Here is a 24940-nt window from a genome sequence, read left to right as displayed (position 1 = left end):
TGTATCTGTAACTAACAGATGCATATCTGTATTCCCAGTCATGTGAAATCTATAGATTAGGGCCTAATGAATTCATTTCAATTTGACTGGTTTACTTTTTTGAACTGTAACTCAGTAAAATCATTGAAGTTTATATTTTTGTTCAGTGTAGTTTTACTGTGTGTGGCTCACAACTAATGTAGACTGGCTCATAGATAATTTATTCAATCATATAAGCATATCTGCATGTTATTAGTATCCCATAGTGTTGCAAAATTCCATGAAACTTATTCAGAAATAATTGAGGAACCGGGATCTCTGGTAAACCTGGGAATTTTGAGAAAGCTACCGGAATTTGCTACCCTAGTATGTCATACCGTGTGTGTGTGTGTTACGGTGGTGTGGCTGTGCCTGATTTAGTTTTACCTAAAGGGGAAGTGATGTTACACGGTCACCCCTACACTGTCTCACTGATCGTTATTAAAATAACATTAAATAAACCACTATGAAACATTCGAGACCGGTCAGAGCTTGTGCAGGGTGGAGTCCACAGTGCCAACTCCTACCTCCCGCTCTGCCTTTCCATCACTCACTCTTTCGTTCTCTCATCTGTCTCTCTTTTCCTCTCTTCCTCTCCTCTAGTTTGCCTCCTGTGCATGTAGAACCAGTCCCTTCCATCTCGGCGGCCTTGTGTTACACCAACATTACTATCTGCGCTGCCTCAAATACAAATTGGATGAACAGCCCCTGACACTTTTTCAATATTATTACATTAAACCAAGTGGATTTTGATTGATAACCTAATATTGGGCTAATGCAAAACATAAATCATGGCAAGTATATTAATTATTTAATATTGCAGGCCTAATTCAGAAATCGATGCGGCCGCATTGAAGGCAGAGGGAGGGACGGAGGGATGGAGGGAGACGGGGATGGATGGATGGAGTGGTGAGGGAAGGAGAAGGGAAAAACCCAGGAGTCCCTACAGACCTGATGAGAGAGAGAGAATATGATGTTTAGAAAAAGAGATGGAGAGTGTTAAAGGGCCCTGTGTGAGTCCTCCTCTCTCTGTGTACGGCTTGTTCTGTATTCATTTGCCAATAACATGATCCTCCTGTCTTGTGTTTCCCTCTGGCCTAGAGGCCTCTAATGGAATGAGCTGTCCCTTCGGTCCTGGGATGGGTATTGATGAAGTCATGACAGCACTAGCCATTGAGAGGGAGGAGGGAGAGAAAAACTATGCCTCGAGATACAGTAGATAGACAGAGAGAGGGACAGATATGGATGGGGAAAGAGCGAGGAGAGAGTAGAAAGAGAATGAGAGTGTGGGAGCATAATTTACTGCGGCCCCAGCTCTTGCTCCATGTAAAATTGTTTCCCTTTAATTGCGCTTCATTAGGGGATTACAGCACACTGTCACCGTGGTAACAAATGTCTGCCTGTTTCTTTCCTCCCAGGCAGCTCATGTATAATAAATGCGGGCAGTGTGTTACGGCCAATGTAATGTAATAAAAACTAGATGACGATTTTCTTAAGTGTTGACAGGCTCTTCCTGTGACTGATGCAGGAATGAACAACTCGGCTGAATTGTCTTTTTGTTGTGGAGGAGATGAGAAATTGCAGATTAGCTTTGTGCCGCTTGGGGGGGTGGTATCGGGGTACCATCGTAACAATTAGGAGAAAGGTGGTTAGGGACATAGGTATGGGGGAGGGGGGGCAACATGGTGGCAGAGAGAGAGGAGAGATTTGATTGAGTTTCCCTGCCAAGGCGGCCAGTGGTAATTTTAGAAATGGTGTAGATTTACACTGTGATGCTGCTGGCTACATTAGGAGCTGAAGTCTGTCGATAAGACCCCTCCCCTCTCTCTCCTCTCTCTCTCTCTCCTCTCTCTCCTCTCTCTCCTCTCTCTCTCTCTCTCTCTCTCTCTCTCTCTCCTCTCTCCTCTCTCCTCTCTCCTCTCTCCTCTCTCCTCTCTCTCTCTCTCTCACACGTGCACACACTCACATGAGCACGCACACACACAAACCGAAAGGCCTGCCATGGCCAGCGTATGGGTTGTCAGCAGAGAGGGGGGCAGTGCGGGGGAGGAGAGGGAGGGGGGAACTGTTTGCTTTCTCTTGATCTTTTGATTTCCTCTGCTACAATTTTGAAATGTGCCAAAAATGCATCTATTATTTACTGCCAATTTGCTTTTTTAAATCGACTGTTTTTCCCCCCTCCTCCTCCTCTCTCCATTCGGTGGATGCTGCTACACTGATAATAATAATAATGCATACATTTGTATTAATTATTCCTCGGTAATAAGCACACCGTTTCCCCTTCTGTAGTGATAGGGTTATTAGCATGGCAAAGTTCAGGAAACATCAGGGCAACACGCACACACACACGCACGCACACACACGCATATCATCAGCCTGTCTGTCTGTGGAAGGTTAACTATTAAGCCAATTATTTTTCTGTGTGTATGTTTTTCTTTTGATTAAGCAAAGCCCCTTTTTGATGCAATCAGGACCAATTTTGGTCATGGTTGCATCCCAATGGCACCCTTCTCCCTTTATAGTGCGCTACTTTTGACTCTAGTCATTTGGGACACTGACTGTAAGATTGATAGAGAACTGGGAGCGGCATAGGGGGAATTAGATCAAAGATTGTCTATTATATTAACAAGATATTTGAGTGACCACACAACAATGGAAATACATGTCCTTCCATAGATGGAAGGAGGAGGCAAGATCAGGTGGGACCATTCTAGCCAATGAGAGGGCAGATACGAGTGTGAACAACAGGCCATAGAGGTAGATAGAGCACTCATCTTTGTATCTGTGCCATTATAGTGTCTTTGACAGCATGGGCAGTGCGACTGAGGAGTTGTCCATTTTAAAGTAGTAAATGTTCTTCTTCATTGGCTGATTGCTCCCATCTCATAGGAATCCCCACCCAGTTGACTACTTTTAAAATGGTGGAAGCCCTGAATTGCAATGTCCATGCTAAACGGGTTATATCCATGATGAGTCCTATATCTATCTTTATGACAACGGGCACCACTCCGATATAACGTTGTTCTTGGGTATGTTGCCGAAATTCCACTTATATCAGTGCATTCGTAACAACCTAACCATTACGAAACTTCTATTCGATCAAATAAGCCTCACGTAGAAAATTAGCGATTACTTTTTCCGATTACCAAATTTGACATTGTCATTGACCTCCATACAAAAATTCCGTGCTTCGTGGACAGATTTTGGGCGGAGTAAAACCTCTTGCTTCGTCTCTTCCTCTCTGACTGGATGTGGGGTGTTTGCCAACTTGTACTTGCCTTTCTTTTTCACTTGCAGTTGTCTTTTCTTACTAGCACGGGTTTTGCTGATAGCCACTTTATAGAGGAAAGTTGACTTGTAATGACTATGATATGTGGTTGTCTTACATAGCTACCTTAAGTCGAATGTACTGACTGTAAGTCGCTCTGGATAAGAGCGTTTTCTAAATGGCCAGAATGTAGCCTGTAAATGTTAAAACAGATGGGATCAGGGGAAAGGGACAATTTCATGGAAAGTTACCTGTAACCAGCTGAGTATCATGTTTTGTACAGCAATTACTATACCTTCAGAGTACATGCGCACACACACAGAGTATTATCTTTATCCTAATGGTATCACATTTTGGTTGCCCAGAGCGATTGTTTGTTCCCTGTGTGTGTGTGTTCCCTCTAACACTCTGCATTGAAATGATAGCACAGTCTCTGACAGAGGAAGACAGGCCTCCTTTGAAATGCTTCTCCCTTTAAAACACCAAATGAACAACACCCCTTGATAAACAGCAATTATGAGCGTTACACCGGGGATGGAAAGAGGGGTGGGGGTTAGGAGTGGGGTGTGTGTGTGTGTGTCTCTCGCTCTGTGTGTGTGTCTGTGCACGTGCGTGCGCATGCCTGTTGTAGCTTCTGTGTGATCCCTTTTTATATTTAAAGAGTCGTAGCCCACACTTTATTTAACGAGGAGGAAATGTGTTCTTGTGTTGCAGGGACAGCACCTGCATCAAAGCAGCATTAGAACATCTGGTAAGTTCTAATTCCTGCTCCCTCACTGTCCCCCTCACTGTTCACAGCCATCTTTGATATCTGCATCCCAAATGAGCATGCATCGGAATGGGCTTTGAATACCTCGAGCTGACAGAGGGAGGGAGGGAGGGATGTAGTCAGGAAGGGGGGGGGGGGGGGTCAACACCCCAGGACCTCTGGTTGTCCCCCCCCCTCTCTCTGTTTTTTTTTCTCTCTCCCTTGGTCTTTTGTTTATGTTTTAAATTAACTCTTTGATGTGGGGATGAAATGTGTGCGGGAGGGGAGAGAGACTGAAATTCTTTCGCCCTCTTGACGTTGGTGATGACTTGATGAGGAACATTTAACTCGGTCTCCCCTGTCATACACACAAGCACCACATACGCGTGCCACCACACACACACACACACACACACACACACACACACACACACACACACACACACACACACCACACACACACACACACACAACCACACACACACACACTCCAATGTACCTTTCTACACATTTCATCAGTTATCTCATTGAATGTCTCTGCGTTTTACACATTTTGGCAGTACTTCCTTGGGTGCCTCTCTCTTCTCTCTTCCCCTCGCTCGCTCTCTACTTTCTCCTCTCTCTTCTCTCTCTCTCTCTCTCTCTCTCGGCTCTGTACTTTCTCTCTCTCTTCTCTCTCTCGCTCTCTCGCTCTCTCGCTCTCTCGCTCTCTCTCTCTCTGTCATATGAAGTCTATACACGGGGCCGCTCCGGTGCGTCAGTCGGGCCCCCTCGAAAAGACCCCTGGGACGGTTCTGAAAATTTTATGACCAACATCTCTGGGATTCTTCTGTTCGCTCTCTAATACCGGGGTCAGAGTGCCATGCAACAAAGTGAAAAGGTTTTCCTCTCCTCTTTTTTGGGTGGGAACGAACATCAGATTCCAGGTGGCTTTTTTCCCCATTTTCCTGATGATGGTGGGATGAATAATAGAAATAGGTCAAAGGGGGTGATGGCACTCTGGATGTAAAGCCAGTCAGTCAACTCCCTTAGCCTAGAGTAGCCGTGCTCCCTGCATACTAAACCACCGCCCCGCATTTAAGGCACCATCCTACGCAAATTACCCACAATATGAAACGTAAATGGTTTTTTTCCGCAACGACCCCCAGCACCACGAAAGCAGATGACCCCAAAGTTAGATTTTAGGATTTACAGATGATCTAGGGAAGCAAACAAACTTTAGCAGCGTTGCTAATAAAATTCAAGTGCCCCCAAATTCAGCCATGCAAATTTACATATTCCCTAATTCTTTGTGTTTTTACATGTTTTTTTTCATGGTTTTGTGAGAGTACAGTGAAGAGGAGACAGGAAAGGTATAATAATTAGGAGTCAGAAGGGAAGTGGGTCGGATTTGAACTGGTAGCCTAGGCTGGAGCACCGGGGCAACATCCCTAATTCTGTTGGTTGGTTCATGGTGCATGTCTGGGTGTGTACAGTTTGTGTGTATGGTCTGTGTACTTATTGTGGAGTTGTGTCAGACACTCAGCCCTTACCTCTGTCCTTATGGTGCTCCCAACCAGTTGAGGACACTAGCTCACTTGAGAGAGAAGAAAGGAGGGAGAGATACATTGAGAGAGGGAGTGGGATGGGAGGAAAGAGAGGGAGAGAGAGACGGTGAGGGAGGGAGAGAGAGACGGTGAGGGTGAGAGAGAGAGACGGTGAGGGAGGGAGAGAGAGAGAGAACCGGTGAAGGGAGGGAGAGAGAGACGGTGAGAGAGATTGAACGACGGTGAGGGAGAGATGGAGAAAGGTAACAGTTGGCAACACCATGATACCATGTAACAGAGTGTAGACTGGAGAGGGTGGACTAAAAACTCCAAGAAGATTTTATTGACTTCATCGGTAATGCCCTCTGTTTTTCTTCACCTGCCTCTACCCTCTACTTTCTGCAGTGAGACGTTATGAGTCCCGCTCCTCTGACTGAACGGGAATAGCAGCAGAGAGGAGGACGAGCAGGTGGGTGGGGGGGAGGCGCAGGCAGGGAGGAGGTCATTGATTTACTACTCTATAAAAGGACTGTGTGAATTATTCAAAAGAAGATTACATGCATAAACAGCAGGAATCAATATGGCCGGGCCCCAAATGGCACCCTGTTCACTTTATAGTGCACTGCTTTTGACCAGGGATTCCCTATGAGCCCTAGTGTTAAGCAGGGCACTATAAAGGGAATAGGGTCAATTGGGGATGCAGCCTCTGTGTAGGCACTTTTGCAGTTAGGTAAACAGGAGGTAGCTAGCTATATATTCCTAATGTAAAGACCAGGCTGTCTCTGGTTGGCTTAGCTGGACAGAACTCCGCTATATGGCTGATGGATTGGGCTGCATAGACTTCACAGTTTTCTCTGTTTTCAAGAGGCAACGCTATGTCACGCACGCACGCACGCACGCACGCACGCACACACACACACACACACACACACATATGATTGACACCAACTGTATCTTATCTTTTTTTCTAGACCACCAGAGTGGTTGCCCATATGACGGCATTACTTTGAAGAGCTCTAACGGCTTATTGACCACAGTAGGATCACAATAGGAGCACAGTGGGACGTCAGGCCTCTGGTAATCAGACCTGTAGAGTCCAGCCCTAGATGCTGGAGGATAATCTGTCTCTAGAGGTGGGGGGGGGTGGGGGGGGCGGGGGCGCGCGCATCTCAGCAGTCGGTCAGTCAGACTCCCTCTTGACCCTGACCCAGAGGTCAGAGGCCATGGAGCGCTGGACCTAACTCCCAAGAGGGCAGGGGTGGAAACAGCCACAGCCTGGCTGTGTGTGTTTGGGTGTGGGGTGTCTGCGTGTGCGCGCACAGCCGCACACACGTGTTTTTGGAGTTACCCATAAAAAAGGTTTTCGCCACAGTATCGTATGTGGTGTGTGTGTGTGTGTGAACAAATTCCAGCAATGCTACAGTGTTTGTGTTTTAGTTGACCTTTTAATGCCAGAGCCTGATTTTTAAGGCACTGATCATCACACGCATGTGTGCTCTGCTTGTATGTGCAACTGTATTTCAGTTCCATTTCCTGCTGGATATTTGAAATATGTGTGAATATTGAATGAGTGTGTGGCTTATTTATGGTGGGTGTTTATGCACATGGGTAGATTGCGCTCCAGTCATCAGGAATGCCGGGGTATGTGGAAGTGTCTGATTACGATTCGGGACAGAGGACAGTAAATACAATCCTGTCCCCCTGGTGAGGTGGTGGGGGGTTTGGTGTTATAGCACCCTTTGGCACCCCCCTGTAAATGTACCCCCATAAACAACAATGTATCATCCCCTCAAGATGTATCACTGTTAAGAGAAGAGCAGATGGTCAAGTCCAAAATGATTGGCACCCTCCATAAAGATGACCCAAAAGACTGTATAAAATAAATCACAATACTTAGCTATATTGTATGCAAAAAAAAATGGGAACATTATTTTATATTAAAACAATTGCTGAGAGAAAGAGATTTTGTTTAACAAGTGATAAAACACATTCTCTGAAAGATATGGGTCTCTGCAAGCAGAGATAAAAATGCTATCCACGAGTTCATCTGACTCTGGGGAAGTAGATAAAGGGCCTCTTTGCCCTTTAAACTCTTGTTTCCTCAGCTCTTTGTTGTCTTCTGGGCTCTGTGTGGAGGTTCAACTCTGATCAGGCCCTACGAGAGGCTTTAGATGATGCACCAAGTACACCAAACCAACCACCAGGATCACAGTCTTCTTCCAAACACTGCCAGAATCACATCCAGGTCTAGCTGGGGCAAGAGGACCACTATAGGAAGCCGTATCTTGAATGTGTGTAGTTCTTGTTCCATTTCTTTAGAGCAGGATGGGCAACTCCAGTCCTCTGGGGCCTGGTTGGTGTCACTCTTTTGAGACCACTCCGGCCCCCGAGGACTGGAGTTGCCCATCCCGGCTTTAGAGTGAATCAGAAGAGACTCTCCGTGATGAAAGAAGAGATGAATGTACGTCCGTTTTAACCCCAGCAGTCATCAGTTCTTTTGAATGTGCCAAGTGACAGGACGTTGTATGCGGAGTGGTAATAAGTGGCGACACGCATGCATGCATTCACGTTTTCCCTCTGTTATAAGGACTTTTCCCTCTCCAGTATAAGGACTTTTGCCCTCATTTACAAGAACTTTCGCCCTCTGGTCTAAGGACTTTCGCCCTCTGGTCTAATGAAATCCCAATGGCCCAGGGCAATGAAGGGGACATATCTTCTATCTTCTGTTATTTTTTGGCCTATAACCCTAATATTGGCCTATAACCCTAATATAACCCTGACCCTAATATGGCCTAATATTGCATCTATCTAAGTTCAGAATTAAAGCTGCAATATGTAACTTTATGAACAACCCGACCCGATTCACATAGAAATCTGAGTTATAGATCTGTCATTCTCATGGAAAACAAGTCTAAAAAGCGGTAGATCTGTTCTATGTGCGCTATGTCTATACTTGCTGTTCTTAAGTTTTATTTTTGCATATTTTACTTGTGGTTTTGTACACCAGCTTCAAACAGATGAAAATAGAATATTTTTGGTTATTGAAAAGATATTTCACAGCGGTTTAGATGGTATAATGATTCTCTACACGATACTTGCTTGTCTTGTCACATTACGTAACATTTTGTTTGTCTGTTTCCGTCAAAGTACACACTGTTTTTGTTTATCAATACACACCACTCGGCCCGAATCAGAATTAATTTCCAGTTTTGAATATTATTAAGTTAAGACAAAATATATTTGTTCAAATTACTGTGCGCCTTGATTCCTTTGCGATGAAGCGATGCTCAGTGTTTGACAGAGCCGCGCTTTGTTACGCCACCAGTCGCAGCCGGTGCAATAATTAGGTTCGCAATTAGCGCTGTGGTATGGGGTTTGTCTTATTTGTTTGGTTTAGTTTGTGGTGGTGTTATTTTGTCTGAATGAATCTGATCAGTAGGAATGAGGAGAGAAGAGTGCCAATGTTAATTGCTCCCAGTGCTCTGCCTTAGTTTCTGTTTTTACACACGTGGGTGTGGGTGTACGCGTGTTCGCAAGTGCACACGCCACCATCCAAACCCCCCCCCACACACACACACACACACCCACCCACACAGAGGCTTGAGTCCCAGGTGACAGGCACACACACAGCGTGGCTCTGTGTACTAGTCCTGGGAGAGAGCTGACTGGTGCTAATCAGCCCAGATGCACAGCTGCTTAGAGAGGAGAAGTGGATAAAAGAGTCGGATCAATCGATAGATAAAACATCAGATTCATCAGGATTACTGCCTCAATCAGCACTTAGTTAGCTCAGTTTATTCACAGGCTGGGGAGAGGGTATTAAGGATTTGGGGTAGGTTTGGGTAAATGTTTCTGTATGTGTGTTTATATGTTTGAGTGGGGTGTAGGATCAAATAGTGTATGGTTTTAGGTAGAGTCCATAGTTAGTGTACAGTAGAACTGTGTTGTGCTGGGGACTTGATTCTAGGCTTGAGGAATCCCTCTTCTTGGGAAGTTGTGTCATGGTCCTCTGGAGGTTTTTGTCATCTGATGGCCCCAGCACACTCGCACCCTAGTTTCATTACATATCACCCCTTGCTACTGTTGCCAAGCCCATCAAGGCGCTGATTGGTGAACCACTGATCCATTCACAGCTCTTTGTCTGATGGCAATGTTAGGGACACCCACACACAAACAGTGCTTTTAACATAGTGCCTTCGGAAAGTATTCAGACCCCTTGACTTTTTCAACATTTTGTTAGGTTACAGCCTTATTCTAAAATACATTCAATTGTTTGTTTATTCTCATCAATCCATACACAATGCCCTATAATGACAAAGCAAAAACAGGTTTTTWGAAATGTTGAAATATCACATTTACATACGTTTTTATTTTTTTTATTTCACCTTTAACTTCTTATGGCTGGGGGCAGTATTGAGTAGCTTGGATGAATTAGGTGCCCAGAGTAAACTGCCTGCTACTCAGGCCCAGAAGCTAAGATGTGCATATTATTAGTAGATTTGGATAGAAAACACTCTGAAGTTTCTAAAACTGTTTGAATGATGTCTGTGAGTATGGCAGGCAAAAACCTGAGAAAAATCCAACCAGGAAGTGGGATATCTGAGGTTTGTAGGTTTTCAAGTCTTTGCCTATCCAATATACAGTGTCTATGGGGTCATATTGCACTTCCTAAGGCTTCCACTAGATGTCAACAGTCTTTAGAACCTTGTTTCAGACTTCTACTGTGAAGGATGAGGGAATGAGAGCTGTTTCAACCAGGTGTCTGGCAGAGTGCCATGAGCTCACTCAGACGCACCCCCATGAGAGGTAGCTGCGTTCCTTTTAGTTTCTAAAGACAAAGGAATTCTCCAGTTGAAACATTATTGAAGATTTATGTTAAAAACATCCTAAAGATTGATTCTCTACATCGTTTGACATGTTCCTATGAACTGTAATGGAATCTTTTGACTTTTCGTCTGGCCTGCGCGTCATGAATTTGGATTTTTGAACTAAACGCGTGAAAAAAAAGGAGGTATTTGGACATAAATTATGGACTTTATCGAACAAAACAAACATTTATTGTGGAACTGGGATTCCTGCGAGTGCATTCTGATGAAGATCATCAAAGGTAAGTGAATATTTAGGGCAGTCAGGTCTGGAGTGAACCAAGGGCTGTATCTGTTCGTAGTTCTAAATTTTTTGAAAGAGGCATGCTTATTTAAGATGGTGAGGAAAGTACTTTTAAAGAACAACCAGGGATGATGCCAATATCCTTCCAGGATTCCCAGGCGAACCAGGCTATGAGGAGTGGCCAGTCCTCTTCTGGCTGTGCTGGGTGGAGATAATAACAGAACATGGCCAAGATGTTCAAATGTTCATAGATGACCAGCAGGGTCAAATAATAATAATCACAGTGSTTGTCGAGGGTGCAACAGGTCAGCACCTCAGGAGTAAATGTCAGTTGGCTTTTCATAGCCGATCATTCAGAGTATCTCTTCCTCTCCTGCTGTCTCTAGGGAGTTGAAAACAGCAGGTCTGGGACAGGTAGCACGTCCGGTGAACAGGTCAGGGTTCCATAGCCGCAGGCAGAACAGTTGAAACTGGAACAGCAGCACGGCCAGGTGGACTGGGGACAGCAAGGAGTCATCAGGCCAGGTAGTCCTGAGGCATGGTCCTAGTGCTCAGGTCCTCCGAGAGAGAGAAATAAAGAAAGAGAGAAAAAGAGAGAGAATTAGAGAGAGCATACTTAAATTCACACAGGACACCGGATAAGACCGGAGAAAAACTCCAGATGTAACAGACTGACCCTAGCTCCCCGACACATAAACTACTGCAGCATAAATACTGGGGGCTGAGACAGGAGGGGTCGGGAGACACTGTGGCCCCATCCGACGATACCCCCGGACAGGGCCAAACAGGCAGGATATAACCCCACCCACTTTGCCAAAACACAGCCCCCACACCACTAGAGGGATATCTTCAACCACCAACTTACCATTCTGAGACAAGGCCGAGTATAGCCCACAAAGATCTCCGCCACGGCACAACCCAATCTCTGCAGTAGATTGCAACTCCTCCCCCTTTGGCAGTTCTATCTTGATGGAAAATGTTGTAGTTGGGGATGGACATCTCTGAATTTTTGGTGACCTTCCTAAGTCAGGATTCAGACACGGCAAGGACATCAGGGTTGGCGGAGTGTGCTAAAGCAGTGAGGAAAACAAACTTAGGGAGGAGGCTTCTGATGTTAACATGCATGAAACCAATGCTTTTACGGTTACAGAAGTCAACAAATGAGAGCACCTGGGGACACACAGGGCKTGGGTTAGCCTCTACATCATCCAAGGAACAGAGGAGGAGTAGGATGAGGGTAGGTCTAGTTCGTTGGGGACAGAGAATAAAAGGAGCAGATTTCTGGGCGTGGTAGGATAGATTTAGGGCATAATGTAGAGACGGGGATGGTAGGGTGTGGGTACAGTGGAGGTAAACCAAGGCATTGAGTGACGATAAGAGAGGTTGCATCTCTGGAGGCACTAGTTATGCTGGGTGAGGTCACCACATGTGTTGGAGATGGGACAAAAGAGGTATCTGAGGCATGTTAAGTGGGACTAGGGGCTCCGCAGTAAAATAAAACAACGATAAGTACCCTAAACAACCGTATATAAGGCATATTGACAGAGAGCGACAAAGCGAGGCATAAAGCAATCACAGGTGTTGATTGGGAGAGCTAACTAAGACAACAACGGGTAAGACAACAACAGCTAATTAGCTAAGACAACAACAACAGGTAAAATGGCGATGAATGGGCAGAGAGGGTCAGTTAACTACACACAGGGCCTGAGTTCGAGGCGGGGGCCGACAGATAAACAAAATGGAGTACCGTGATTAATGAACAGTCCAGCAGGCATCAGCTATGTAGCCAAGTGATCATAGGGTCCAGTGAACAGCAATAGATGAAACAGGGAAGCCGTTAGGTAGTCGTTACTACGCTAGCAAGCGGGAGACACGGCGTTCATAAAGTTAGCAGGGAGGGGGCAGCTGAAGCGTCTTCACCGACGTCCGGCAAAGGCACATCGGAAGGAATTATGTCGGCAGACCAGCCGTGATGGATCGGCGGGGCTCCGTGTCGACAAAGGGTCCAGGCCAATTGGCAAAAGAGGTATTGTAGCTGGAATAATTTTGTTTGCTACCCGGGAGATGCGCCTGGCTCGAGGCTAACTGGTGCTAGCTTCGGGACAAGGGTGTTAGCCACTATAGCCACTCGGTAGCAGCTAGCTAGCTGCGATGATCCGATGCAAAGGTCCAGAGCTTACTGCAGGAATCCGTTGATGTAGTGGCTTCTAGTCGTGTTAGTGAAGATGCCAGACCCTTTTATCAGTACAGTGTTGAAGCACCTTTGGCAGCGATTACAGCCTCTCGTCTTCTTTGCATGACGTTGCAAGCTTGGCACACCTGTATTTGTGAAGTTTCTCCCTTTCTTCGCTGCAGATCCTCTCAAGCTCTGTCAGGTTTGATAGGGAGTGTTGCTGCACAGCTATTTTCGGGTCTCTCCAGAGATGTTCGATCCAGTTCAAGTCAGGGCTCTGGCTGGGCCACTTAAGGACATTGAGACTTGTCCCGAAGCCACTCCTGTCTCAGCTGTGTGCTTCGGGTAGTTGTCCTGTTGGAAGATAGTCTTTGCCCCAGTCTGAGGCCCTGAGCACTGTGGAGCAGGTTTTCATCAAGAATATCTCTGTACTTTTCTCCGTTCATCTTTACCTAGATCCTGACTAGTCTCCAAGTCCCTGCCGCTGAAAAACATCCCCACAGCATGATGCTGCCACCACCGTGCTTCACTGTAAGGATGGCGGCAGGTTTCCTCCAGACGTGACGCTTGGTGTTCAGGCCAAAGAGTTTAATCTTGGTTTCATCAGACCAGAAAATCTTGTTTCTCATAGGTCTGAGAGTCTTTAGGTACCTTTTGTCAAACTCCAAGCGGGCTGTCATGTGCCTTTTATTGAGGAGTGACTTCCATCTGGCCACTCTACCATAAAGTCCTGATTGGTGGAGTGCTGTAGAGATGGTTGTCCTTCTGGAAGGTTTTCCCATCTCCTCAGAGGAACTCTAGAGCTCTGTCAGATTGACCATAGGGTTCTTGGTCACCTCCCTGACCAAGGCCCTTCACCCCCGATTGCTCAGTTTGGCCGGGCGGCCAGCTCTAAGAAGAATCTTGCTGGTTCCAAACTAATTTCATTTAAGAATGATGAAGGCCACTGTGTTCTTGGGGATCTTCAATGCTGCAGACATTTTTTGGTACCCTTCCCCAGATCTGTGCCTCAACACAATCCTGTCTCGGCGCTCTACAGACAATTCCTTCAACCTCATGGCTTGGTTTTTGCTCTGACATGCACTGTCAACTGGTGGGACCTTATATAGACAGGTGTGTACCTTTCCAAATCATGTCCAATCAATTGAATATACCACAGGTGGACTCCAATCAAGTTGTTGAAACATCTCAAGGATGATCAATGGGAACAGGATGCACCTGAGCGCAATTTCGAGTCTCATAGCAAAGGGCCTGTATACTTACGTCAATAAGGTATTTCAGTTTTTTTCTTTTTAATACATTTGCAAAAATGTCTACACCTGTTTTCGCTTGGTCATTATAGTGTTGTTTGTAGATTGCTAAGGATAATTATTATTTATTTATTTTCATCCATTTTAGATTAAGGCTGTAACGTACAGTCACAAAAATGTGGGAAAAGTCAAGGGGTCTGAATACTTTCCGAAGGCACTGTACATATTTGACACTTTGATGTATAGGATTACATTGAGTATGTTTATTTATACAGTCATTATTATTCAACATGTCCTCACCTAGGATTTATGCTCACATCTCTTGCTTCACGGCATTCCAATCTTCCTGCTTCGCCTCCATGTCTGTGTCAATGACTGATTTCACCTGTATTCCTACACTTTGTACTTCAAAGTAAATCTCAGTTCTGTTGAAAATACACTCAAGAAAAACGATTATATTTATCATAGTGATTAAGGAGTAACATTAAAACTAAATAATATGCCCGCTAACATTAAACAACTATTAAAAAAATCCACTCAAATTTCTGAAATTAGTAAATGAAGTCAATGATGAGAGAATAGTCCGATTGACTGATAACTATAATAGCAGTGCAGATGGCAGTCTTTTGCAATCTATTATAGGTGAAGAATGTGTAGGGAACTTCTGAAAATATGATAGACTTTGTGGCGCAGCAGGGAAAAAAATCTATGTACCCAAAATCCAGAGGTTGCGAGTTCAAATTTGAAAAGTCAGTACTAAGTGATCGTGTCAAATATAATCACATTGTCATTGATTTAAAGATTTTTACACTATTTTAGCTGAACAGCGTATTGTATCACTTACCTTATATCCTCAATACCATTTCATTACTTCACTTAAAATGGTTTGGCACACCTGGGACCAACGCACGGCGTCCATGTGACTGGTAAAATGAATGTCCAGAGAACGTGTTAAAAACGTCCTTGACATGGTCCTCATTGACGTCCTGGTAACATACAGGGAACTAGACAAAGGTCCCCCAGAGAACGTTGAGTTGGAACCATCACGCACATTCCTAAGGACTAGTAAGTCCTTAGAACATTCTAGAAAGGGCATGACATGTCCTGGGAACTTACAGGGAGCTACAAAAAAACAAACATGTTTTAATGTTCCTTGCACGTTCTCAGAACGTCAGTGGGATAACATCTCGCCGAAACCCATAATGGAACTTAATGGGAATGTTTCCTAATGTCCTCAGGATGTCCCCTGTTTGCCGGGTAGCGATCTTTTGTTTTTGCTTTGTAACACATTTTTGTTACGTTGTGAAATTACTTGAGTAACAAAATTGTTTTACAGTTTCTTAGTCCACTTTCCTATGTAATTTCTAGAGTAATTACAGTGTTGCGACACAGGTGTTAGAGCAACTTAATGTCAAGTGTTACTGAGTATTTCATGATACTTATATCTCCCTGTTGGGTTAAAAAAATAATAGCATGTAACTGGTGAGTAAGAAAAGCAAGGGATGAGGGGAGAGGAGGAGGATGAAGAATAGAGGAGTAGGGAATGGGATAGTGGCCTGACAGACCCAGGCCTTTTATCAATTCGATTTGCTCACCTCCTGCGTCCTCTCACCTCCTGCATACTCTCTCGCCTTTTGAAAAAGGTCAAAGTTAATCGACGAGAGTTGGCACGGAGAGTGAATATGGATGGAAATGCGCTTGCTTGAGTTGAGATGGTCTTTCTCCACTCGCGCATCTTTAGGCAAATTACATTTACAGGGGTGGATCCCAAAATAAATGTGTATAGTGCTCAAAACAGAAAAACTGACATTTTTATAGATTAAACTAACATATTGTTTTTAAACGTGTGCATGGTTTTCTCCTCCGACAATACGACAGCCGATACAGAGGAAGTGTGGCAGATTTCAAAACTCTTCTGCGGTAAGATACACTTTTGCTTCCTCGCCAAAAGGAGGCTGTCAAGGAGGGGAGATCCCCCCCCCCTAACCACACTGTGATATAGCCAATGGGCAGTCTCTCACCCCCCCTCTCTCCCATTCCCTCTCTTTTGAGAGAGAGAGAGCGAGAGACTCGGCAGATAAAAGAGGGGGAGAGAAACGGCGCGATAATCTGCAAACAGATTTCCATGCTTATTACACTAATGATTGCATCATATTTGATGTGGCGGTGGAGGAGGGSGTCCTCTCATCACCACCGTGCCGCTAAATGATGGAGTAGTTTGACTGACCCCTGATCGGGGCCTGCCTACACGTAATTGCATGTCATTCTGACAGTGGGGAGATGGCTGCCAGGAAACCAAAGTATTCACCCACCCCACCTCCCTCCCCTCTCTCCCCTTTTCTATTTGTCTGTCATCCTCTCCCTCGCCCTCTCTCTCTTTCTCCACTCGCTCTCTCGCTCCGGCGTGTCGCTAGCTCGAGTAAAACTCAGTGGGGGAAAAAAGCTAACAAAAGAAATATTGCATTAATTTCCAAATGATGATATTACATTTAGCGTGGAGGCATCATATATCAAAACGTGAGAACTACTCTCTTACTGTACGAGCTTCATCTTAATGGTATCGGTGGATGTCAAGGGCATGGCGGAAATTAAATCGGAAAGTGCAGATAGACCAAAGAAGATATTATCTCTTGATGATTGCAGTTTTGATAGGTATTCCAGTGAATTTCATTTTCCTTGGATGGGGAGAAGATGAGTTAGCCCTCACATTTGCTCATTTTTCTTCTACATGATTTATTTGAGTTGAGTATAAAACTTTTCCCCACCTCCTTTATCGACGGGGATACACACACACACACACACACACACACACACACACACACACAGGCGTGCGCGCACACACTCACAAACACACACAGGGTGGTACATTTATGTTGTTGTGTTTCGTCTTGGCCCAAGCTGTGTGTGTGTGTGTTTGCCTGTGTGCGCGCCCACAAGATGAGGCCAGCGCGGCAGGCGGGCTGCAGGGGGGCAGGCATCAGTGGGAATGATTTCAGGGAGATGGAGGGTGTCATTACTCAGGCTTGTTTACATTCTAAATACGTAATGAAATCTTGTTCCTAATAATGAAAGGAATAAAAGTTTGGGAAATTGTAAAAGTGGTGAAGTTTGAGAAATGAGCCGGGGTCTGTGAAATAACATTTGGGGGCAGGAAACGACATTATTATGCAGTGCTCATGCCTGCTAGAGACATGAAGATGAACAGCTCCCGGCCCGTAAAATGCTGTTAGCGCCAGCCTGAAGTATGGCACATGGTAAAAGAGACTCGGGTTCCATATTGCGATTATATATAAAAGTATATCCATATACAACATTATTTTTTATATAAGATGAGAGCCTCGGCGGGGGTGCGGAGGCTCGACTGCTGATAACGCAGGGCCCCCCCCCCCCCCCCCATATTTATAAAATATATCAATAAACATATTGCTGTGGAACCCCATCTCTGCCCTGATCTTATAGACCTCAATATTGAAAACAGGAATATTACATTTTCAAGGGGTGCTGTTGTCGTTTTTGCCGCTTCTTTCGAGCACAGGGCGGCTGGCAGGGTTTCGGAGCAACAAATGAAAAAATGGAAATAAATGACGACTTAAAAAAATCGAATGAGATGAATAAATAACAAAATAAATAAATAAAAATCATTCAAGGGGTCATTGTGGTTAGTGTGGATTTGGCATTGGTTCTGAAGGTCTTTACAAATGCAGCCATTTACCGTTTGGCATTTGTCTTATATAGACTGGGCCATTTTATTATCATTTAGATGGTTCCTATGATACCATCTGGCTTGCTTCCCAAATGGTACCCTGTTCCCCATATAGTGCACTACTCTTGACTAGAGACATACGGGCCATGGTCAAAAGTAGTGCTCTAGGGAATACAGCACCATTTGGGACGCAGCACTGGGGTGTCCTGCATTTGTCTCCAGTTCTGTTTCTCTCAATTGTCTCCATTCTTGTCTGTGGTGCAGCAGCCTATTTGTCACTCAATCACAGATATTAATTGTATTCATGATTAGTGTATCAAATGTAATCCTCTTTTTTAGAGCGACTCAGTTTTGAAGTATTTCAATATTGTGAGTATGTTTTATATTTTATGTTCATCTTTTTGCATGCGATTGGGTGTCTTTGTTAGCCTATGTAACAGTTGATTATGTGCATTTCTGGTTATGTGTCAAACATACTCACAATATTTAAATACATAAACTAGGTCCCCCCCAAAAATGTATTACATTTGAAACACGTCATGAATACAACTAATAGCTCTAATTGACTCACAAATAGGCTGCTGCACAACAGACAACAATGATTGAGCCAATTGAGAGAAACAAAACAGGAGGCAAATGCAATTTGTATATTATGTGCATGTGTGTTCTTGTGATTGTGCACACATGTTTGTGTGTACAGTACCAGTCAAAAGTTTGGACACACCTACTCATTCAAGGATTTGTCTTTATTTGTATTATTTTCTACATTGTAGAATAATAGTGAAGACATCAAAACTATGAAATAGCACATATGGAATAATGTAGTAACCAAAAAAGTGTTAAACAAATCAAAATATATTTCATATTTGAGATTCTTTAAAGTAGCCACCCTTTGCCTTGATGACAGCTTTGCAAACTCTTGGTATTCTCTCAACCATCTTCATGAGGAAGGCTTTTCCAACAGTCTTGAAGGAGTTCCCACATATGCTGAGCACTTGTTGGCTGCTTTTCCTTCACTCTGCGGTCCAACTCATCCCATACCATCTCAATTGGGTTGAGGTCGGTGATTGTGGAGGCCAGGTCACCTAATGCAGCACTCCATCACTCTCCTTGGTCAAATAGCCCGTACACAGCATGGAGGTGTGTTTTGGGTCATTGTCCTGTTGAAAAACAAATGATGGTATACTAAGCGCAATCCAGATGGGATGGCGTATCGCTGCAGCATGCTGTGGTAGCCAGGCTGGTTAAGTGTGCCTTAAATTCTAAATAAATCACAGACAGTGTCACCAGCAAAGCACCATCACACCTCCTCCTCCATGCTTCACGGTGGTAACCACACATGCAGAGATAATCCATTCACCTACTCTACGTCTCACGTAAACACGGTGGTTGGAACCAAAAATCTAATTTGGACTCATCATTCCAAAGGACAGATTTCCACCGGTCTAATGTCCATTGCTCATGTTTCGTGGCCCAAGCACGTCTCTTCTTCCTATTGGTGTCCTTTAGTAGTGGTTTCTTTGCAGCAGTTCGACCATGAAGTCCTGATTCACACAGTCTCTTCTGAACAGTTGATGTTGATGTGTCTGTTACTTGAACTCTGTGAAGCATTTATTTGGGCTGCAATTTCTGAGGCTGGTAACTAATGAACTTATCCTCTGCAACAGAGGTAACTCTGGGTCTTCCTTTCCTGTGGCGATCCACATGAGAGACAGTTTCATCATAGCGCTTGACGGTTTTTGCGACTGCACTTGACACTTCAAAAGTTCTTAAGTTTCCAGATTGACTGACCTTCATGTCTTAAAGTAATGATGGACTGTCGTTTCTCTTTGCCTTTTTGAGCTGTTCTTGCCATAATATGGACTTGTTCTTTTACCAAATGGGGCTATCTTTTGTATACCACCCCTACCTTGTCACAACACAACTGATTGGGCACACCTGTTAATTGAAATGCATTCCATGTGACTACCTCATGAAGCTGGTTGTGAGAATGCCAAGTGTGTGCAAAGCTGTCATTAAGGCAAAGGGTGGCTACTTTGAAGAATCTCAAATATAAAATATATTTTGATTTGTTTAACAATTTTTTGCGTACAACATGATTCCATACGTGTTATTTGATAGTGTTGATGTCTTCACTATTATTCTACAATGTAGAAAATAGTACAAATAAAGAAAAGCCCTTGAATGAGTAGGTGTGTCCAAACTTTTGACTGGTTCTGTATGTGGAGGAGGGTGATGGATATAAAGGGAGTTAAATTAAAAAACAAGAGAACAGAGAGACGCTCCGTCCTAGTGGTGTTGTCACATTCTGACCTTAGTTCCTTTGTTTTGTCTTTTGTTTTAGTATGGTCAGGGCGTGAGTTGGGTGGGTTGTCTATGTTAGTTTTTCTATGATTTTCTATTTCTGTGTTTGGCCTGATATGGTTCTCAATCAGAGGCAGCTGTCAATCGTTGTCCCTGATTGGGAACCATATTTAGGTAGCCTGTTTTCTGTTGGGTTTTGTGGGTGGTTATTTTCAGTCTTTGTGTGTCTGCACCAGATAGAACTGTTTCGGTTGTTTCTTTGTTGTTTTGTTATTCAGTGTTCAGTTTTGTTTATTATTAAATATCATGAACACTTACCACGCTGCACCTTCTTCCACCGACGACAGCCGTTACAGGTGTCTTAGTTACTGCTCCCTTCAGCCCTCTCTCGCCTTCACCCCGCTAAAACCCCACTTCTTTACTCAAACTGGAACCCTGCTTCTTTAAAAATAAAGAAAAACCCTTGAAGGATTAGGTGTTTCCAAACTTTTGACTTGTACTGTATGTGCATGTGGGTGCGTGTGTCATGGTCACAGGCAGTCCGGTATTGGATTATGAAGTGTTAGTGTGGTTGAAATAAAGGAGTGATCTCTCCTCTCTCTTTGCTTCTCTTCCCCTCCCTCTCTTCTCGGGTCTGTCGAAGGGAAGGCGGGGGGGGTTATAGGTCACGGCTTCTGCTGACTCCAGTACTCAACTAATCAAGATGAGCCTCTCCCTTTCGCCCTCTCTCACTCCCCCAGTCTTACCCCTGCCAAGTGGAGTGGCTGGAATTGAATATAGTCTAATACAAATCTAAGGACTGACAGAGGGAGACAGAGGAGGTGGTGTGGCGGACTGGCGTGGAGGTGTCCATCCGTTAAAAGAAAGGGAGTGCAAGAGAGAGAGAAGGGGGGGAGAGGGATAGAGGAGTGAGAGAGGGAGAGGCTGACCTTGATGGCTGAGTGAATAGGGAAGAAGGACCAGACAGTTTGTCGTAACCCAGCTGTTTGAGCTTGCCTGGCTGGTGCAATAGAATAGTCCCAAAAGTCATTCAAAAACAGAGTGGCCAAAGGTAGAGAYAAATTGTCCTGATATATACACTAGGTGTACAAAATATTATGAACACCTGCTCTTTCCATGACAGACTGACCAGGTAAATCCAGGTGAAAGCTATGATCCCTTATTGATGCCACTTGTTAAATCCACTTGAAGTGTAGATGAAGGGGAGTTTATGTTTTTATTTAACCTTTATTTAACTAAGCAAGTCAGTTAAGAACAACTTCTTATTTACAATGACGACCTACCCCGGTCAAACCTGGACGATTCTGGGCCAATTGTGCGCCGTCCTATGGGACTCCCAATCACGGCCGGATGTGATGCAGCCTAGATTCGAACCAGGTACTGCAGTGACGCCTCTTGCACTGAGATGCAGTGCCTTAGACTGCTGCGCCACTCAAGAAAGATTTTTAAGCCTTGAGGCAATTAAGACAATGATTGTGTGTGTGTGTACCATTGAGGGTGAATGGGGAAGACAGAAGATTGAAGTGCCTTTGAACGGGGTACGATAGTAGGTGCTAGGCCCACTGGTTTGAGTGTGTCAAGAACTGCAACGCTGCTGGGTTTTTCACACTCAACAGTTTCTTGTCTGTATCAAGAATGGTCCACCACCCAAAGGAAGTCCAGCCAACTTGACACAACTGTGGGTAGTATTGGAGTCAAAATGGGCCAGCATCCCTGTGGAACGCTTTCGACACCTTGTAGAGTCCATGCCCCCAACGAATTGAGGCTGTTCTGAGGGCAAACGGGGAGGGGTGCATGTCAATATTAGGAAGGTGTTCCTAATGTTTTTTACACTCTGTGTTTGTGTGCTAGTTTGTCTCTCTGTGTGTGCGTGTTCGTTTGTGTGTATTCCGTGATCTCCTCAGTGGTCTGGGTCCTTATTCCCTAATGTAAAAACACTTGTATTATCCTCTCAGACTACTCTCTCTCTCCCCTTTCCGCCGTAAATTGACACTTGTTGTGCTTCTGGTGGACAGCGGGGTCGATAGATAATACCAGTGAGCAGGAAAACATTGTCTGCAGACAGTGTCTGTGGCCTAACCCTCCCTGACCTACCCTGACCCCTCTTACTGGTTTAAAAGCTTTGAAAAGCTCTCATAAAGGGCCAATCTGTGATTGTTACATCCATTTTCTAACTTTTAAATGAATTATATATACCCATTGCTTCCATGTAACTTATAAATGCCTCGTGAGCTTAGTTCAGTGTTGTTGTTGTTTGAACTGCGGATTGCCCCTTTAAGAATATTATGTTTTGTTTGTTGTGTCTGGCTCAACTTTCTTAGGCCCTAATAGCTTCAGAGACAGTGGACAGGAATAGTCTACTCGTTTCCCGCCTTTGTTTTGACTCTTAATGCCATCGTTGTTGTTTAGTATATAATGTTAAAGAAGCGGAGGCCTGAGAGCTGATGGGTTTCTTTCTATATATACGATTTAAGTGTACATTTATGTGTTGAGGATACACTGAGGCCATGGACAGTATATATACAGGGAACTGCATGAGTATATAGGAGTCTCCCGTATGTTCAATTGGGTTGAGATCTGGTGGCTGAGACGGCCACGGCATATGGTTTACATCGTTTTCATGCTCATCAAACCGTTCACTGACCGCTCATGCACCGGGGACATAGCCATGGTAGCTAAAATAATGGCCTGCCCACTTAGTTAACTCTGGAAGCACCTGCTTTCAATATACTTTGTATCCCTAATTTACTCAAGTGTTTCCATTATTTTGGCAGTCACCTGTACATACAGTAAAAGAAGAAGTGGAAGAATAATATTATATTATAATAATATTCACATTTGGATTTTGTCTTTCATGTGAACTGCAGATCAAGGTGTTCGCACGAGACGCGTGCCAAGACGCACGGGGCGGCAGGTAGCCTAGTGGTTAAGCGCGTTGGGCCAGTAACCGAAATTAACCCGAAAGGTTGCTGGTTCAAATCCCCAAGCCAACTAGGTGTAAAATCTGTTGATGTGTCCTTGAGCAAGGCACTTAACCCCAATTGCTCCTGTAGGTCGCTCTGCATAAGAGCGTCTGCTAAATGACTAAAATTAAAATGTAAAATGTCATTCCTGAGTCCCAAATAGCACCCTATGGTCAAAGGTAGTGCACTACATAGGGAATAGGGTGCCAGTTGAGTTTCAACATGGTATTTTTGGGCCTTCTGATCGGTTTGCTAGGAGACTGAAGCTGGAATAATGGCTTAAGTCTCCCACTCAACCCACTGGTACTGGTTGTCTATGGACGAGAAGAACAGAGAGATAAATACTGGATGGAGAGGTGGGAAGAGAGTGGAGGTAGAGAGTGGAAGAGAGAGGGATAGTGATAGAGCGAGGAGTGGTATAGAAGAAGAGAGAGGGGAGGTGGTAGGGAGGGATAAAGGACCTTTCACTGTCTTTACACGGTCAGCCAGAGGATCCGCTGAGACAATGGAGAGAAATCCCCACTGCTGTGACCAAGAAGAGGGCCTTACGCCAGACAGACCTGGAGAGAGAGAGAGGGTTAGAGCGAGAGGTGCAAACCTGATGGCACGTGAGCCTGATGATGAGTGTGTGTGTAATTGGCTTAGGCTGCCGAGCGGATCAGTGTCCTCTGTGTGTGGAGATAATAGACTAGAGGGAGGCTGGAGGACTGGAGCAGCAGAGAGAGAGGGAGAGGAGGCCCCTACCAGGTCCTGCATGGATGGACCTCCACCCCTCCTCATTTAGGCCCCTACACCTGGATGAACACACCCGCAAGTACACACAGGCGCGTAGATGTGCATACATGAACGCACGGGGACACACCATCTTCCTCCCTGCTCTCACACCCTACTCTTCACACACTAGGCTTCATTTAACCTGGGAGACACATTTTTACAGTTAAACAAATACATGTTTCTTATTTAACACACAGTAGCTATCTAAAGTGGTGGCTAGCTGTACCTCGATCCCTGAAGTAACGAAACCCCGAAGTAAATCTAAATGACGCCGATACGTCTAATCCAGGTGTTCACATGACAAGGTTTAATCTATTGAAAGTGTTTTTATATAGGATTCTATTGATGTGTTTAATTTGGTGATTATCTGGTGATTATCTATCTGTGGGGTGGTGTTTGTGTTCCCGCCTACATGTTTGTGTGTATGTTCCTGTTTTACTATACTTCTGAGTACCAGAAGTCCTCACAAGAATAGTAAACCAATGAAAGTTTTGCCGTTCCTCACAAGGAATACGGCTATTTTAGGTTTGGGGTTAAGGTTAGGGTCAGGTTTAAGGGGAAATAAGATTTTGAATTAGAATCTATTGTTTCTCCCCAAAAAGCATAGTAAAATAAACGTGTGTGTGAGTGAGGCAGGTTAGATGTGTGCTCTGTAACAGAGAGGATGTGTGTACCGGTGAGAGGCGGGTCACAGCAGGACTGTTCTCCCGGGCGCCTGTCAATCAAACCAGGATCTGATCAGGCTGTCAGATGGCATCGCCCCCCCCATTTGAAACGACAATAACAACAATCAGACAACCATTAAAACGACATGAAAGCCTCTTCTTTTCTCTTTCGCTCTCCCTCTCGCTCTCCCCCTTCTGCTTTTCATCTGCGGGGAGTTGTGAGGAGGAGAAGTGAAACTTTTTCTCTTGTCGGGCGGGCAACGCGCACGCACAAAGACACATGAACACACACATACACACACTCGCCCCTGCGGCTATCATGGTGTGATGTTTCACGAAGGAGGGAGAGAGAGAGACAAACTGGGCTACTCTACCTCTCTTTTTTCCTCTCTTCCTACAGTTTTTTTTTTATTGCCGTTTGATTGGCCAGAGTCTAATT

At 44.6% G+C, this 24940-nt stretch overlaps 1 protein-coding gene across 1 annotated transcript in view; it reads left to right on the top strand.

Moving 5' to 3' along the window:
* The window catches only part of rsrc1 (arginine/serine-rich coiled-coil 1), a 179231-nt gene that overhangs the window by 62744 nt on the left and 91547 nt on the right, over window positions 1-24940 (top strand). Inside the window, exon 5 of the mRNA XM_070436819.1 lies at window positions 4001-4037. Coding sequence (XP_070292920.1) covers window positions 4001-4037 — 37 coding nt within the window. The remainder of the gene's footprint in view (window positions 1-4000; window positions 4038-24940) is intronic.

This window comes from Salvelinus sp. IW2-2015, linkage group LG4p (assembly GCF_002910315.2).
Source record: "Salvelinus sp. IW2-2015 linkage group LG4p, ASM291031v2, whole genome shotgun sequence".
Lineage (NCBI taxonomy): Eukaryota > Metazoa > Chordata > Actinopteri > Salmoniformes > Salmonidae > Salvelinus > Salvelinus sp. IW2-2015.
The sequence above is the reverse complement of the archived record's forward strand: the minus strand, read 5'-3'. Positions and strand labels throughout refer to the sequence as shown.